The 17,696-nt window shown below is 38.9% G+C and overlaps 1 protein-coding gene across 1 annotated transcript in view; it reads left to right on the top strand.

Annotated features, from left to right (window-relative positions):
• The first annotated feature begins 4,632 nt into the window (after nt 1–4,632).
• The window catches only part of DPD1 (Polynucleotidyl transferase, ribonuclease H-like superfamily protein), a 243,197-nt gene continuing 230,133 nt past the window's right edge, over nt 4,633–17,696 (top strand). The window contains exon 1 of the mRNA XM_089426997.1: nt 4,633–4,846. Within this exon, the coding sequence (XP_089283123.1) occupies nt 4,798–4,846 (49 nt within the window). The 5' untranslated portion in view covers nt 4,633–4,797. The remainder of the gene's footprint in view (nt 4,847–17,696) is intronic.

Genomic DNA, 17,696 nt, shown 5'->3' with positions numbered 1-17,696 from the left:
GTATCATTAAGATGCTGAAAATATTCTCTTAGAGGGCCAGAGGTGCCAGTGTTAGAATTTGACAAATTGATAGTCATTTTTGCACATTTTCTCACCAAGAGTTCAACTGGGTGGTCTGTTTCCCCATATGAGTAGAAAAAATTCAAGTGTCCAACAACAAAGAATATTTGAAGAATCTTGTGGAATCTAAAAGATTCCCTTGGAGATTGATTTTTAACTGAGGTAGAATGATGCTGACTTTATAGTCATTTTTCACAGAATTTTGCAAGGAGAGCAATGGTGTTCTTAGAATATTCATCTAAGCAGTGGATTTTTCAGCCATCTTCAGGAAGGAACCTTTGGGGTAATCTTCGAGATTCCTGAGGGTCCAGAATTTGACGGTGTCAAAAAGGGGCAAAGTTTATAGTCATTTGACACAATTTCGCGCCACGAATTCAACAGTGATGTCTGTTTGAGCAGTTGAGCTTTGAATTTTTTGCCATCCCTGAAAATGGAGTTATATGATGTAGTCATGCCATGTCTTTCTTCTGATTTGCAGAGATGATGTTTTTGTTGTTGAGATCCCTGATTACCGTTATGTTGAGGGATTCTTGTATGCCACATCATGTGAAATTTTATTAGCTTGTCATGTTGAAGGAATTCTCATTTGAATGAGAGTTTCTTATAGGAGGACGTCTCGTGGAGAGACATGGCACTCTTGTTGAGGGAATTTGCCCATATGAGTGAGAGTTCCTAAGAACGTCTCGTGGAGAGACATGCCACTTTGATTGAGGGAATTTATCCTTGTAATGACAAAGAATGTACTATGTACTCATCATCATCTTGCAACATTTAATGAAGCGGCCTCCCCACTCTTGACACTAGGGCCTGGAGACATAACCCACACTGGGTGAACTCCATTATCAATGTGTTTGTGTTCTTCGATTTGATGGCTCTTTTTATGTTTCATCTTCTTTATAGTATGCACATGTGGCTTTTTGTACTCTTTTATATGCAATTCTGCTAACATCACATAAGTAAAAGATCTTGGTTAATTTCGATAGCTGAAGAGATATGAATCAATTATGATGCTTGGGCTTTCGACTGTGTTGTCTTTCCTAAGTATTTTTTATGAAGTGTGGGACCTCTTATGGGATTCAGATTTAAGCTTGATTTTTAGTTGGAGAGCAAGATAGCTACTCTAGTTTTTAATAGAAGTTATCTTCACCTTTTCCCTTTGGATTGGAATTCAAGGTCATCCCTCATTCTCTTCACTCCACCAAATCTCTCTTTTGGTTTGGAATTATCCTTGGGTTCCTTCTAACTATGGTTTCATTTGTTCTTCTCCTCGTGGTGTTATTGTCAAAGTCTCGTTAAACTATGATCTCTTTAGTTCAACCATCCTTTATGTCACTATGGCATGAATTGCTGGGTTAGGGGATTGTCATGGGAGAAGGGGCTCTCACCACCAATCGAGTTCAAGGGTCCAATACTAAATAAAACATTATGCAATGATCTTTGTTCGATCCACCCCTCTTGAAATCCAAAGAGAATTCTAGAATGTAGAAAGGGAGGTGATCCAGATTGGATCATTATATTGTTTGTCATCCATCTCGATGCTTTCAGAGTGGAAAAAGTGGAGGAATCAATTCACAGGACCGTTTTTACCAGCAGGACATAGTTTGGTAAAAGAGGGTTTGAAACCTTTCAGGAGCGTTTTAAGGCAACAAAAGACATTTTTTGGGGATAAAAATTTATCGCTTTAGCACCATACTTTTTTTCTATTCTACACACAAAGACCTTTCCAACAACACAGGAATAACAACAATCAGAGTTCGAAGGTGAAAGTTATGCCACTCATAAGTTGACCTTCCTATTTCACTACCATAATTTGAGAGGAAGCCACATCAACATCCATTATTCATGGAAAAGGGGCTAGCCATGTGATTATGATGTATAAGACTATAGAAGAGTCCATATTGTAACTCTTGTTAAGAGTTGAGGTAGTCAAACCTAACCACTAATAGGTTATTAGACTGTGTTATAACTAGGCCACTAAGAGGAAAGTTCCATAGCTTAGCAAAAATAGCCAAGAGGGATAAGAGGTAGAGCACACAGAGAGGATTTGTGCATTGTAGTAGCTTAAACCACATGCCATACTTCTTTGTATTCGTAGTCATATTTCCATTCAAAGAAAGAGAGCGGAACAACCTCACCTTCTAGCTGGGTTTTTCTCCTGAAAGGGTTTCCCAGAGCATATCTCGTGTCAAATGTGTGTGAGCTTTTATTTCACTGTTCTCTATTTTATACATAAATTTATTTTGCATGCGGGCACTATTAACAGTAAATCTACATATCCAGAAATCTAATAAAACTGTAATAGTGTATAATTTCATATTTTAAATATAAATTTATTGGATATGTTGTGATGAGCTGTCCAATGGAATATCCAAGACAGTTTATGGATCAGGAGGCCATGATTGAAAGATGATTTGTATCAGATATTGAAATCAACAAAGAGGTAGAAGAATGGGTTTGAGATATTGGAAACACCAAAACTTGGCAAATGAAGTATATGCAAACAGTGACTTGTACTAACAACTAAAAACTATTATGGGTAAAGTGTTGGTCGAACACTTTGAAACCTAGTTTGAGATTTTATTATGCATTGATGAAGTGCAAACACAAATGAGGAGGTTAAACGATAAGGTATCAATGCTGTCCAAAAAGTTAGTAGGCTTGGAGTTTTCTAATTCGAAAAAAGGACACTAATCTAGGTGGACTCACCTTCCAAATAAATGCACTTGGTGATAATTTTTGTTATGCATAGTAGTGGAAACAATGCCACAATCATATAAAAAGTAGTTTCTTAGTTTATCAATAAATCACTAGATTGTTTTAGACATTTCCATCTTTTTGGTTTTGTTATCATGTTCAGGTAATTCATGTGGTCTAAAGCCATACTACTATACTAGTAGTTTAGTTTTCCTACTAGCAAGCCAATAGTCATATAGACATCTCTATATATTTTTGATGAAAATTGATATAAAGTCTACCCAATTCACAAAAAAGAAGAAGGAAAATCCTACCTCATATATTTATATTTCATTAAGAAATTTAAAATATTTTACAAAATCTATAAAAGTAACGAACAACACAAATCAAGCATAAGGTAGCATTGGATATGAAAATAGATGTTTTAAGTTAAAATGTAAAAGTTAAAAAGAAACACCACACTATAGATTATAAAATTAGGCGTTTTAATAAAAATAATCATGGAATAAAAAAATAAAGAAAAAAAATCAAACAATTAATGAGATAAACAATAATACTTCTAATAATAAACCATTTTTTTTTTTTTTTTTACCATGTTTAACTATAATTACAATTACGTTATCATTTAATTTAATTATTAATATTCACTAAAGATTAAAATTAACCCATATCACTTTAAAGGATACGATACATAAAGATGGTAAGGAGAAAGTGTGCATCTTAATGAAAAATCTCAAAAAAAAATGATAAAGAAAAATAAATTTAATATTGAAATATATCCAATAAGATGTGAATTATGAAGAAGTTCACGAATGATGAGGTTTCCTAGCTAAGAAAATTTGTTTAGGAAAAACACTTATAATATTCACGTGAATTATAAAGAAGTTCACACGAATGATGAGGAAAAACACTTATAATATTCATGTGAATTATGAAGAAGTTCACACGAATGATTGTTTAGGAAAAACACTTATAATATTCAAGATAGTAAAGAATTATGTGATAAGCTCTCAAATATGGTAGAAAAACACTCATAATATTAAAGATAGTAAAGAATTATGTGATGAGCTCCGGGTAGAAAGTTTACTATGACTCACATGTTTATAATATAAAATTAAACATTTCTTATAAAACCCTTTTTATTAGGGTTAGAGACTTGGAAATAAGAAGTAATCTACATGATGTATATCAATGTGGGAATTTAGTTTCGATAAACTTTTGATGAACATTGAAAATCTCAAAAAACTAAATATTCTTAATCATAATAAATATTTAGATAAAGCCAAGAAAATCTTCATAGCAAAAAGATAAAACTATTTTTAATTTTATAACACACAAAATATCTAAATATAATCTAATCTAAAGAGCAAATCCAAATTTAAGTAAAACTAAACAATACTTATAAATTAATGAATTAAGAGTTCTTTGATCCATATCAAGTTTAATGAGGAAATTTTTTAGCAAAAATCACAAATAAATTTCCATGTGATTTTTGCCAAAACCTCTTCTCAACACTTATAAATATTACATAATTTTTTATTCATTTTATTTTTAATCACTACAAAACCTTTTTAATTTCATTAATATATATATATATATATATATATTTAAAATTCATTTTCATAATTAATTTTTTTTATTAGTGGATAATAAAATAATAATAATACCACCTAAATAAACATATTCACCTCCAAATTAATTAGCCAAGAAAATTACCTGCTTATGAACATGATTATTATATTAACACTTACTTCAATCCTATGGCCACCAGAGTTAAATCACAACTTCTTGCCATATTTCCACTAAACAATTTAACAAATTTAAAAATAAAATCAAACTTTCAAAAATGGCAAAAATGGGAGGCCCTTTAAACACTGCATTTTTACCCGTATTCTCGGGGTTACATGTCTACATTTTACAGTTTGGGTGGGGAGCCAACATATTGACCTTGAGAGTAGGAGGGCGGGGACGGAAGGCGGGGTTCTCGGCCCCGTTTCAGCAGGCCGATGCATTAATCAGGCATTGTAAACCTCATCATCCAGTATGTTCGGTCGCCATAGCTTCCCCTGCTCCTCATCATTATCATCTAGAAGTAAGTTTCTTGTACTTATTCATTGATTTCCTATAATGCGTATATCATGGCCTCAAAAACACTGTTCACTATGTGTGATGCCATTGGAATTTGATTTCCCATACTACTTTAGAGATGCAATTAAAGGGTTTTTTTTGAGGGTGCGGAACCCCTATTTTTACGGTTGAACTAGTTTAGTTGGAGGAGAACCATAAGAAACTGGTTTGGGTGCTTAGTACATTTGTGTGAGAATCTATCCCTTTGATGGAATGGTTTCATGGAATATTCGTCGACACTCATTTATAACTCAGACTCCCATTTATAACTCAGACACCCAAAGAAAGACACCTTATTATAACTCAGACATCGCCTTCATTTGATATATGGAGTTATACCACATCCACTTTGTTTACAGTTGGGCATCTTACCTCAATTTAGTCCAAAGTGGAGCATTGCACATGTACTTCCTCGTAAAATTTTCCTGGTTGTGAACATGAAAATAAAAGAAAAGAAAAGAAAGAGAAAGATACTGCTTTTGCGTGGTATCCTCTGCACCTGGGTTTATAACTTTATAAGTGTAACATGATCCCAAAATCTTGAAGAGAACATGATTTTAGTGCAATAATCACAATAAGTCCATCATTATGAAGTGACATTTATCGATGATTTGCAAGACTAACTTTACTCAGGGGATATAAACTGTGAAAATTACCTGGAGATTGGACGTGGCATAGTGTTGAGAAATCTAGGAGCAGGTAGATAGATGATCTCTCTTTTCTTGATAGTTGCTTGTGATATATTTTTACTTAGATTATTCTTCAACTTGATTATTATTGTGTTCTCTTCATCAAATAGCTACCAAACCATAAAGAACAATAAGACAAATGACACAAGATATAGGCTATGAGCCAGGGCCAAAACCTCTCCAACTTGAAAGGAAAACCCACCATAATTCTTTCTCTTCCTATAGACCTTTAATTTACAAATTCCAAGACCTTTGACCCTTGACCAAGACCCTCCAAGACCAAGTCAAACCTTGCTTCCAACAACTTCTGCAAAACTGACTTCCAACAACTTCTTCTGCAATTTTGACCTCCCCAGCAGATTCTTCTGCAACTTCGACTTGCCCAGCAGATTCTTCTGCAACTTCGACTTGCCCAGCAGATTCTTTTGCAACTTCGACCTGCTAAGAAAATTCTTCTGCAGAAACCCTAACCCTTGCACGTGTGAGAAATGTTGGTGTATTCTTGCTCCTTTCTTCTTCACTTGGGTGGATTCTCTCTCCTAGAGAATTCAACTTCCAAATAGCTCTGCTTGATGACCTAACTTCACTTCTGCAACTTGGCTTCTTCTACTGCAATAGGAGCCCTAATTTCTTCACACGTGTGGAGAGTATTAGCCCAGAAACAATCCCAAAAACTCGACTTTCTCTTCCTCCTTCGTCCTCTTCTTCTTCGCACTCCTTTTCTTTCTTGTGATCGAACTTGAGTGTGTGAAGTGTGTCCTCCAAGTGAGGTCGATGTCTCCTTTATATAGGCTTCTCATTGGGTCGAATTGCTCCTTTTAGGCCGACTTGTTCATGAGTGTAGGCCGACTTGAATATTGCATCATGATGAGGTCTTGGAGGGTCTTTTGACTCAAATAAAATTTCTTTTACAATATGTAACATGCCCAAATGGGTCTTCAATACATGACAATAACTTTCTTGACTTGTAGACTCAATGACAAGCCCTAGAAGCTCTCAGTGGGAGCTTGACCTATAAAATAAATTTCTTTGAGCATGAAACTCATGCCTCAAGAATAACAATAATAAGTTTATTTTTCTCATTACATAAAATACAAAAAATCATGTTTACATATGTCATTATGAAGACCGAACCTAGTTACATATTTCAACACTCCCTCTTAACTAGGGAGGTATTCATGAAACGTACAGGGTACTTGGACATTTTCAATTTGAAGAATTCTCATAAGAAGAGTTGGATTGGTAACCCATTTATTTAGCATCATATCATCTAGCATTGTCATATAGCAAGGCCTTGACTAACAACTCTGTCTCTCCACAAGGTCAGAGCACAATGCTGGCGAGATCAATGGTTTATAGACACCATCATCATTGTCTTTCAAGGAACATACCCCACCCGGGTGTCATAGGGTATGTCCTTCCAAGACTATTCTTATCTTGGATTCCCAATCCTCAAAGAATATCGGTCCTCTATGACTATTCTTATCTTGGATGCCCTACCACATCCTCAAAGAGTATTAGATGCCAGATGCTTACTTGATCCTCCATTCTTTCTTTCCAAGGTGAAGACAATAATGATGTGTCTCTCTCTCCCTCTCAACTAGGGAGGATGTACCCATTCCTATAAAGGGATGTACCCATTTTTACAAAAGGAATGTACCCAAGTTCCTCTCGTCCCAAAACTTGCCCATGCCTCCTTTTAACCAGGGACTTGCTTCCAAGCTCCCTCTTAACTAGGGACTTGTTTTCCAATAACAACTCTTTGGTGGAGATCATGGCACTATCAGCTGCTAGAAGAGCTCCTCCTTTTGATGTCATGAATTTCATCTTTATCATTATGGAGCCTTCAACTCTTGGGACTTCTTCGTAGGGCATTGACCATCCATCACTTTCATTCACGAACCATGTCAGTCATGTCATCCTTTCTTTCATCGGAAAGTGATATACTAATCCATATCTGGCTCTTCTTCATACAACTACCTTTTCCACATCATGTTTTCTTTCAGGATCTTCCATCCCTCTGCATGAGTATTGTAGGTGACATCCACAACTCTCTTTCAATAACCTTGTATCAACCCATCCAAATATTGTTCAAAAATAAAAAATGAACATCAAATCAAAATTACCTTTTGTGATGGCCATTCATCATGACATCTGCTTGTTGCAACATCAACTTCCTGCACATATATTGACACATCTCCAAGATATTCAATGTCAAGGGTCTCCTTTTACAGACCTTATCAGGATCTTCATGCCTTATCTATGGAGATGTCACTGCCAATTCTTCTAGTTATTGGATGTTGATTTCCTTATGTGACCTGTTACCCGCTATCTATGGGTAGTATGCATAGGAGAATTTTTTTCTCCTAGATGGTCCTCAACCGACAACCAACAGCCCCTTGTAGCCACCAGATAGCTTGATGTGCCATTTTCTCCGGCACCTGAGCCAGCCATGCGGTCCCTCGCCCATCTGTTATGAATGTATGTTTGAAGGTGGGCCTCCCGACCCCGAAGGTATGACTTCTGATTGGTTTAGTTGAGTAATTTTGTTTACTTTTCATGGACGCTTTTGGGCATGGATTGGTGGGGTGATTCGGCGGAAAGAGTGGGCTAGGTTTGTACTCTTGTCTCCATTGCCCGGTTTCATGGTTAGCCTCGTATCCTAGTCTTGTGGGATCTCTTTTATTAGCCATTAGCTTTAGGGTTGGCACTACATGGGAAATACCAACTTTGGTTGCATGGTTTCGCTTTCTCGACACCATGTACATCATCCCCCTTCCACTCATTTTAACCCCATTCATCTCTTTTCCCATCTGGGTCCACATGGGTCCACTGGGTCCACATAGGGTCAGACTCCCCCTCCCCTTGTCCACACCTTGGGTCAGGCTTGGAACGATGCCCTAGAGGTTGATGCAAATAAAAAGAAAAGAAAAAGGAATAATTTGGCCACTCTCAACAGGAAATGTACCACAAAATGCAAAAGATGGTTGGGACATACAAATTTAGCATGTTGGAAAAAACCAAATAAGAGTTCTACCCTTTATCCATGGCCATCACCCTGGTTCCTATGGGCCCTAGATGAGCCCTCTCCATCATTAAAGAACCCATGATTGTCCCAACCCCTAGTGGGCGATGAACTGCCCCACCTTAAGGGGTTATTCACTGATGAATATTACACAACATGCTCTCATTCCTTGGAGCCCCGTGTAGTTATGAAGAAAAATCAATCAAAGGCAAAAGGCATATGAAGAAGGGTGGAAAAACAAAAGCCGTGGTAACTCATGTACCAAAATTTGCTTCCTCCTACACTCATATATTGATCTGAAAATGGGGCTCTTAGGCTTCTTGTTTAACTGACAAGAACCTCTCTCACTTCCAAAGCTTGAATTTTCCCAAGTCTTATTGATTAACCAATGCGGAAATAAGAAATGCTTGAAAATATAGGTGTATGCTTGTAGTTGTTTTAAGCTGATTATTTGCTTTAAAATCTGTTGTTTGTGCTGATATGTGAATGTGCTTAAACTGATATATTAATGCATATAACAATGAATAATGCAGCAGTAAAAACAAACACATAAGACAGTAAATTAATTAGGAGTTCACCCACAACTCTTGGGCTACATCTTCGTGAGCTCTAGTTAATTCAACTAGGCTCTCTGGGATTATGATGTAAGTCTTTTTTATAAGTCTTTGACTCAACTCCTGCTGTTCTACACAAAAACAGTGGGTTCAGACACCATTTAATCTCCTGGCTCTTGAAGCTCTGGCTCTTGGCTCTGGCTCTTTAGCTCTTGGTTCTGGCTCTTTAGCTCTTGGTTCTGGCTCTTGGCTCTAACTCTGGCTCTTTGGCTCTGGTTCGGGCTCTTGGCTCTGACTCTGGCTTTTGGCTCTGGCTCTGGCTCTTTGGCTCTTCGGCTCTGGCTTCCTTCTGCCTTTTGTTAGTTGACAGCTCTCTCTGGGCTTTTCACTTGAACTCCAAGTTAATCCCTAGGCTGTCTTTTGCTTCTGCGTTGCCTCTTTGGCTTCTATGCTACCTCTTTTTCCTTAGCTTCTTGCTTTGGCTTGGATTTCCGCGATAGAAACCCCAACAACACCTCCAGCAACCAACAATCTTCTCGTTCGGTTGTTCTGTGGCTTTAATGCCAAAGTTGCGCTGCCTGTTCATTTCAAATTCTCGTCTCTCAGTCTCCCCGGCATTCGTCCGCTTCGAATCCCTCTTCCAGGTGTTATACATTCATTGCTTAACGCCAAAAGGGGAGGTGGCCACCCTTTCTGTAATGTAAGGGGCAATCGGCGCTTGGAATCCTCAATAATAGTCGAAACATGGGAAAGTTCGCAGAAAACACAGTTCCCAGACTTCAAATATTCATAATCTCGCTTTATAGTGCCATCGGGTCTACCTGGGGATCGCTATCGCATATCGCAATTGGCCTGCTCCATGGTTTTCCCTTTGTATTTTAAAATACTTTGAAACGGCGAAAATGCATGTAAAATTGCCTTCGGATAGACTTCAAATTATATCGATTACCGCCTAGAGCCCTGTCGGGTCCGACCATCTCATTGCATATATATATAACATATGTGGCCCCGCTCCAATGTGTTGTGCCGACACGATACTGCGATGCGACAAGTCGCAATCGCAAATCGCACAAGTCTGAGGCCTCTTCATATAATAGGGTCTATGCCAGCGTTGATTGCGATCTCCGCTTGATCGACCCATCGCACATTGGCAAGTCACCTGGTCACGGGCCTTGGCCCTTTTCCTTTGGATTTAAGCGATGCAATATTTCGGCGATTGCATGCCTCGATGCCTTAAGACCTGAGGTCCCTCCTTTATATATCCATCTGCCGATGCGATACTTCCTCTTTGACCAATCAAACAGGGCCACGTGGCCCAATCTCGGCTTGCCATTTGTCAGCTATGGATTGGCCTGTAAGCCTATACTAAAAATCAAAATTTTCAATATAGTTCAAAATTTAATGAAATTGCCTTCTTTTCTAAGGGCATTGGGCAATTTTCATTTTACAATAACTCCTTCATTCGGAGTCCGTTTTTGCCCATTTAAGTTGCGTGGGATTCAGACTAGGGGGATCCCTGCAATGAGACTATTTCTGAGAGCAACTTGCGATTTTCATTTTCTTCTGATTTACAAAGGATTTGTGCCATTTGACACCTTTTACCTTTTGCATTAAGTCTTTTAGACTTAGAGGTTTATCCAGGATCCATTTTTGGATCATGCCTTCCCACTAAAAGAACTTTTGGTCTCCAAAAGACTGATATACTGATCTGAATAGTAAATGAGAGTGACTCACCCTCTTCTTTCAGCCTCCCTACACTTGCCTTTGCATAGTGCCTCTGAACCAAAGTTTCTGACCACTTCCCTTCTCTGGATGGGTTGGTCTTCTTGGGAAGAACTGTCTTCCTCCTTGCCTTCCTGCAGAACTTCTACTGAAATGGTCATAGAAGGTAGTTTGAGCTTCTTTGCCTTGATCATTGATCCAAGGTGGCTCAACAAATGTGAAGTACATCTACTCCACAAAACTTTCATTTGTACCTGTTTGACAAGCTGCCAACAACAATTGTTAACAACAACAGGCATACAGACAACAATTGGATGGACTAAACTCCTGCTTCAACAAAAGAAACAGATTTTCACATCTTGTGAACACCTCCATGTCTTACATCTGCATACAAATGATGGACTAGATACAAGCCCACAAAACATGCCTTTAAACAAATGACCCTTCAAGTCAAGCATGTAGAAAAAGACCATTAGGACTCTTTTTCAAAAGATGAAACTTTCATCATTATCTCCATTTGGAGACCAAGTTAACTTCTTTCAAGTCAACATGGCATCACATGCATGTCAAAGCAATCAACCCTGCAAGTTAATTACACATACATGTTCAAAACAAGGAAATCATCAACGTCCCTGTGCTCATGCATCTCTAGCTCATGCATGCATTTCATCCCTCAACTTTCACTTAAGCACATTGTACTTTCGAAGTTGAAATGAAATATAATATAGATGCATCAATAGACATGCAATCTTAATCGGATAAGAACTCTAATTGCTCCTTACCAATCCCTTTCAAAGGTACTACCTTTGTCTGCACATTAGCGTCATCATGTGAATCGTTCTGAGATACATCATTCATGGAATCTTCACTTCCATTTCTGCCATCTTCTCTTTCCACTTTCTTCAACTTTGGTGGAAGCATTGTTGGATTCAGTGTCCAACACTTTGCAGCAAGATGTCCTTGCTTATGGCAGTAAGTGCACTGCATGTGCATCCTCTTGATAGCATGATTTGCCTTGTCCAATGGACCTTTGGCTGCTTGCTTCTTTTCTTTCTTCTGCTTCCTGTATGCGGTCCTTCTCTTCCAACATCTAGAAACATCATGGTTATCCAAACCACAAAAGGAACATGCAACTCTTTCCTCATACTTATATGAAAATTTATCATGCTTTGCAAAATCAAAAGGAATATAATTAGAACCAGATTTGTACCTGCCTCTTTCACCTTTATTGCCTTCATGAGGAGGTGAAGCAAATGAAGAAGTGGCTCCCTTTTGAACACCATCAAACTCTTCAAGGCTGTTAGAGTCTCCCCAACTCCCTGGTTCAAGTGTGTGCTTCTGAACACCTGCATCCTGCAATTGATGTTTCAAGCTATTGTACTCCTCTTGGATACAACCTTCACACTTCTGAAGTAGAGAACATGAAATGAAACTCCTTGTTGGCACTGTTTCAATGGCTTTCATGGCAGCTTTGGAATTCTCTCCGTAAGACTGTCCATAGCCAAGACCCAAATATTTAGGCCTTTCCTCAACCATTATTGGTTCAACAATACCTTGTGCATGCTTTCCCAAGCCCTTTCCTTCATAGCCCATTTTGGACATTAGCTTGGAACCTATGCCTTAGTATGTTTTTCAAAAGAACCAATATAAGCATTCTCAGAGGAATTTGAAGACAAACTGGAATGGCTTACCTCTTCTCCAAGCTGGTACTTGACTAAGGCTTCTTGGGCAACAAAGAGCTGTGTTTCCAACTCATGCATCCTCTTGAGGTTCATATTTGCGATATGAAGTTGCCTCTCCATTTCCTGCAATTTGTCAGCAAGCAACTGCTTCTCTTCCTTCATGGAATTCAGCTGCTTTCTAAGCATGCTGCTCTTCCTTCCATCCTCACACATTTCTCTCACCATATCCATCATGGTGGACAACTCTTGCTTCAGGTCTTCATCAAAGAGTCTCGTGAAGAGAGCAGAATTTGAGGACCCACTTGTAAAAGTTGTCATTATGCCAATGAACCAAAAAAACTTCAACAAGATAAATAAAGAGCTTATTTAAGCAACCTCTTGCAACAAACCTCTTGTGCTTCAAGGACTGCTTTGAGGTCCCCGGGATAGAAGAATGCCTTTAGCCCTTCTTCCTTCTTGTCCTCCCTGGACTGAGCTATCAACAACTTTCCCTTTACCTCTGCAAACTCAGAAAATAGTCAGTCTACAAAACAAGCATACAATCAACCTTTTGCTGTTCAAACACCTTTTAGACAAGCAGTATTGCTTTGTCAATCAAGCATTCTGATATAATCCTTCCTTGAAGGTGTGGTTAATCAATCTTAAGCTTTGATACCACTTGATCTGAAAATGGGGCTCTTAGGCTTCTTGTCTAACTTACAAGAACCTCTTCCACTTCCAAAGCTTGAATTTTCTCAAGTCTTACTGATTAACCAATGCGGAAATAAGAAATGTTTGAAAATATAGGTGTATGCTTGTAGTTGTTTTCAGCTGATTATTTGCTTTAAAATTTGCTGTTTGTGCTGATATGTGAATGTGCTTAAACTGATATATCAATGCATATAACAATGAATAATGTAGCAGTAAAAACAAACACATAAGACAACAAATTAATTAGGAGTTCACCCACAACTCTTGGGCTACATCTCCGTGAGCTCTAGTTAATTCAACTAGGCTCTCTGGGATTATGGTGTAAGTCTTTTTTACAAGTCTTTGACTCAACTCCTGCTGTTTTACACAAAAACAGTGGGTTCAGACACCATTTAATCCCCTGGCTCTTGAAGCTCTGGCTCTTGGCTCTAACTCTGGCTCTTTGGCTCTGGTTCGGGCTCTTGGCTTTGACTCTGGCTCTTTGGATCTTCGGCTCTGGCTTCCTTTTGCCTTTTGTTAGTTTACAGCTCTCTCTGGGCTTTTCACTTGAACTCCAAGTGACTCCCTTGGCTGCCTTTTGCTTCTGCGCTGCCTCTTTGGCTTCTACGCTGCCTCTTTTGCCTTAGCTTCCTGCTTTGGCTTGGCTTTCAGCAATAGAAACCCCAACAACACCTCCAGCAACCAACAATCTTCTCGTTCTGTTGTTCTGTGGCTTTAAAGCCAAAGCTGCGCTGCCTGTTCATTTCAGATTCTCGTCTCTCGGTCTCCTCGGCCTCCGTCCGCTTCGAATCCCTCTTCCAGGCGTTATACAATCATTGCTTAACGCCAAAAGGGGAGGTGGCCACCATTTCTGTAATGTAAGGGGCAATCGGCGCTTGGAATCCTCAGTAACAGTCGTTCTCTGTTTACACGGAGAACGCTGTGAAAACACGGGAAAGTCCGCAGAAAACACAGTTCCCAGACTTCAAATATTCATAATCCCGCTTTATAGCGCCATTGGGTCCGCTTGTGGATTGCTATCGCATATCGCAATTGGCTTGCTCCATGGTTTTCCCTTTGTATTTTAAAATACTTTGAAACGACGAAAATGCATTTAAAACTTCCTTCGGACGGACTTCAAAATATATTGATTACTGCCTAGAGCCCTGTCGGGTTCGGCCATTGCATTGCATATATATATATATATATATATATATACGTGTGGCCCCGCTCCAATGTGTTGTGGCGATGCGATACTGCGATGCAACAAGTCGTAATCGCAGATCGCACAAGTCTGAGGCCTTTTTATATAATAGGGTTATGCCAGCGCCGATTGCGATCTCCGCTTGATCGGCCCATCGCACATCGGCAAGTCACCTGGTCACGGGTCTTGGTCCTTTTCCTTTGGATTTAAGTGATGCGATATTTCGACGATCGCATGCCGCGATGCCTTAAGACCTGAGGTCCTTCCTTTATATAGCCATTCGCCGATGCGATATTTCCTCTTTGACCAATCAAACAGGGCCACGTGGCCCAATCCGGCCTGCCATTTGTCAGCTGTGGATTGGCCCGTGAGCCTATACTAAAAATCAAAATTTTCAATATAGTTCAAAATTTAATGAAATTGCCTCCTTTTTAAAGGACATTGGGCAATTTTAGTTTTACAATAACTCCTTCATCCAGAGTCTGTTTTTGCCCATTTAAGTTGCGTTGGATTCAGAATAGAGGGATCCCTGCAATGAGACTATTTTTGAGAGCAGCCTGCGATTTTCATTTTCCTCTGAATTACAAAGGATTTGTGCCATTTGGCACTTTTTACCTCTTGCATGAAGTCTTTTAGACTTAGAGGTTTATCTAGGATCCATTTTTGGATCATATATCCAAGTGTGGGCTTCTCGTATTATAGCTGCCCTTGTACCATGACATGTGGTTTGGATGATTCCCCTGATCCCCACTCCGTTCCATTACTATATCATTTGCCACCTACCACTTGAGGAATGTACCATGGACATGTCACCCCAAACCACCTAATAGGGTCCTTGTTAAATTTGGCAACTAGGGCCAAACTCCACCTTGGACAACTCATATGATGGAGATGATATTTTTGTTGGATTCCTCTTTCCGAGAGGTGTAGGATTGATTTAAAGATCATCTCATTCTGACATGTATAAATGGAATTATGAATTTATTTCTTCTATGGACAAACTGTCAAGGTCGACCAACAATCTAATGTAGGCTTCGAAGCCCAAAAGTCATGTCTCTTCACCCTCAACATTGCATATAAATAGAAGGAGCATCTACCTCATTTGGATTCATCATCTCACACATATCTCTCTCTCTCCTCATCTGATTGGGTCGTACGAATTTTAGGGCGACCTTCTTCTCCTCCACACGTGCGAAAGTTTGATTGGGGGTTCTGTTTTCTACGTTGACCAGGTTGCAGCTAGCTTTGACCAGCGTTAACTAGGCAATGCTTGACTTAGTTTGACTGCGATTTTTGTGGGAATATATCTGTTTGGGTAGGCCGCATATTTGGGCACAAAAACCAAGATTTTCTGGGCTATTTGACCAACGTTGACTGTAACAAGTTTGACTGCAGGTTTGACTGTGCATTGACCAAGTTTGACCAATTTCTTCAGGACTGTTTTGCGCTGATTTGGACTATTTTTGGAGGCCGAATTGACTAGGTTTGACCGCACTGATTTGGAGGAATAATTTTGCTAATTTGACCAACGTTGACTTTCTGGTTAGGGCATCCCATTGGTTGCAGTTTGACTAGACAAATTTCAATGTGTTTGGGCAAGTGAATTTTGTATATTGTACTCTCTCTCTCTGCTGAGCTTTTGAAGAATAATAAGAAGATTTGATCAAAGAGATTTCCCCACATTGAGTTATTTTTCCCTGGTATCTGCCAAATATTGTGGCCTCTTGTCTTGGCTTATCTTCCGCTTATTATTTATGTTCTATCTGCATTTACTATCATGTTAATGTGATTGCTAATTTGGAAATTGATATTGGGCTAATAAGAAAAATTGAAGTAAATTGCTCTAAAACATAGAACATGCCATTGTTATCTAAAATTAACATGGTATCAGCGCTGAGGTGAAGACAAATCCCAAGCAAGAGTGAAAAGAGCAATCACTGAGATTTGTCGGAAAAGGACAAGATTCAATGGCCTCCGCATCTTACTTCAAACCTGATGAAAAGCTCAATGATAAGTCTGATTATCATGCATGGAAGATGTCTCTTGATTTGACTTTGGAAGAGCAGGATGTTATGGACTATGTGTAGGGAAAGATTATTGAACCTCCTTCAAATGCACTGGCTGCCGCTAAGACAAAGTACGAGATAGGTGAATTCAAAGCTAAGAAGATCATCAGGGATTCTATTAACAAGCATTTGGTTGCATACATCTCTGATTTAAACACATCTAAATAGATGTATGACAGGTTGGTTGGCATGTTCAAAGTTAGCAATGCAAACCAAGTCCTCTGTCTCAAAAACAAGTTGAAGGACATAAAGAAGGGAAGAGGTGAAGATATCCAATCCTACTTCATGAGGATTACTGAGATAAAAAGTGATCTTCTTTCAATTGGAGAAGCTATTGCTGATAGGGATCTCACTCTCATTGCCCTTGGAGGTCTCCCTTGTGAATGGCATGTGTTCAACACTACTATCCTCAGCAATGACAAGATTCTAGGTTTGATGAATTGTTGACTAGATATACTCAAGAAGAGACAAGGATGATGGAGAGAGACATGCCTTCAAATAGGAATGATTCTACTGCACTCTCCGCTCATGCTAAAAGAAAGAACAATGCAGGTTCAAGAAACAATGTCAAGGAAGACGGGATTCAAAGATGGAAGGAAGGGAAGATGCTTCATTTGTAACAAGTTTGGCCACTATGCTAGGGAGTGTCCTAATAGAAGGGATACACCTCGGGATGATGACAACAACAACCACAACAATTTCAGGGGCAACAACAATCAAAGGAATGGCAGGTTCAACAACAAAGGAAAAAGGAATGCTCCCGCTACTCAACATGGAAATGGTCGACCTCCCAAAAGATCAAGAAACTCCAGGTATGATGAATCTAATGTTGTAGATAACAAGCAAAAATAATTTTATCTTATATCTGCCTTATCTACTACCTCTCCTTTGGATACCCTGGGAAATTGGTTGATTGATAGTGGTACCTCAAGGCACTTTACTAGGTATAAGGAAGCTCTTTCAAATCTAATAGAAAAAGATAAAAATTTGGAAATCATTCTTGGAGACAATGCCACCTATCTTGTGAAGGGAGTTGGGAATGTTACTCTTCAATTGAATCAAGGTAACACCATTCATCTATAAGAAGTACTATATGTACCCAATCTAAAGAAGAACTTGGTATTTAGCTCAGCGATGGAAGACAAAGGATTCAAAGTGGCATTCATTGATGGAAAGGTACATGTTTGGAAAAGAAATTTCAAAG

This window comes from Pinus tabuliformis, chromosome 6, assembly GCF_031772625.1.
Source record: "Pinus tabuliformis cultivar Carrire ecotype Pingquan chromosome 6, CPIR1, whole genome shotgun sequence".
Classification (NCBI taxonomy): Eukaryota; Viridiplantae; Streptophyta; class Pinopsida; order Pinales; family Pinaceae; genus Pinus; species Pinus tabuliformis.
The sequence above is the reverse complement of the archived record's forward strand: the minus strand, read 5'-3'. Positions and strand labels throughout refer to the sequence as shown.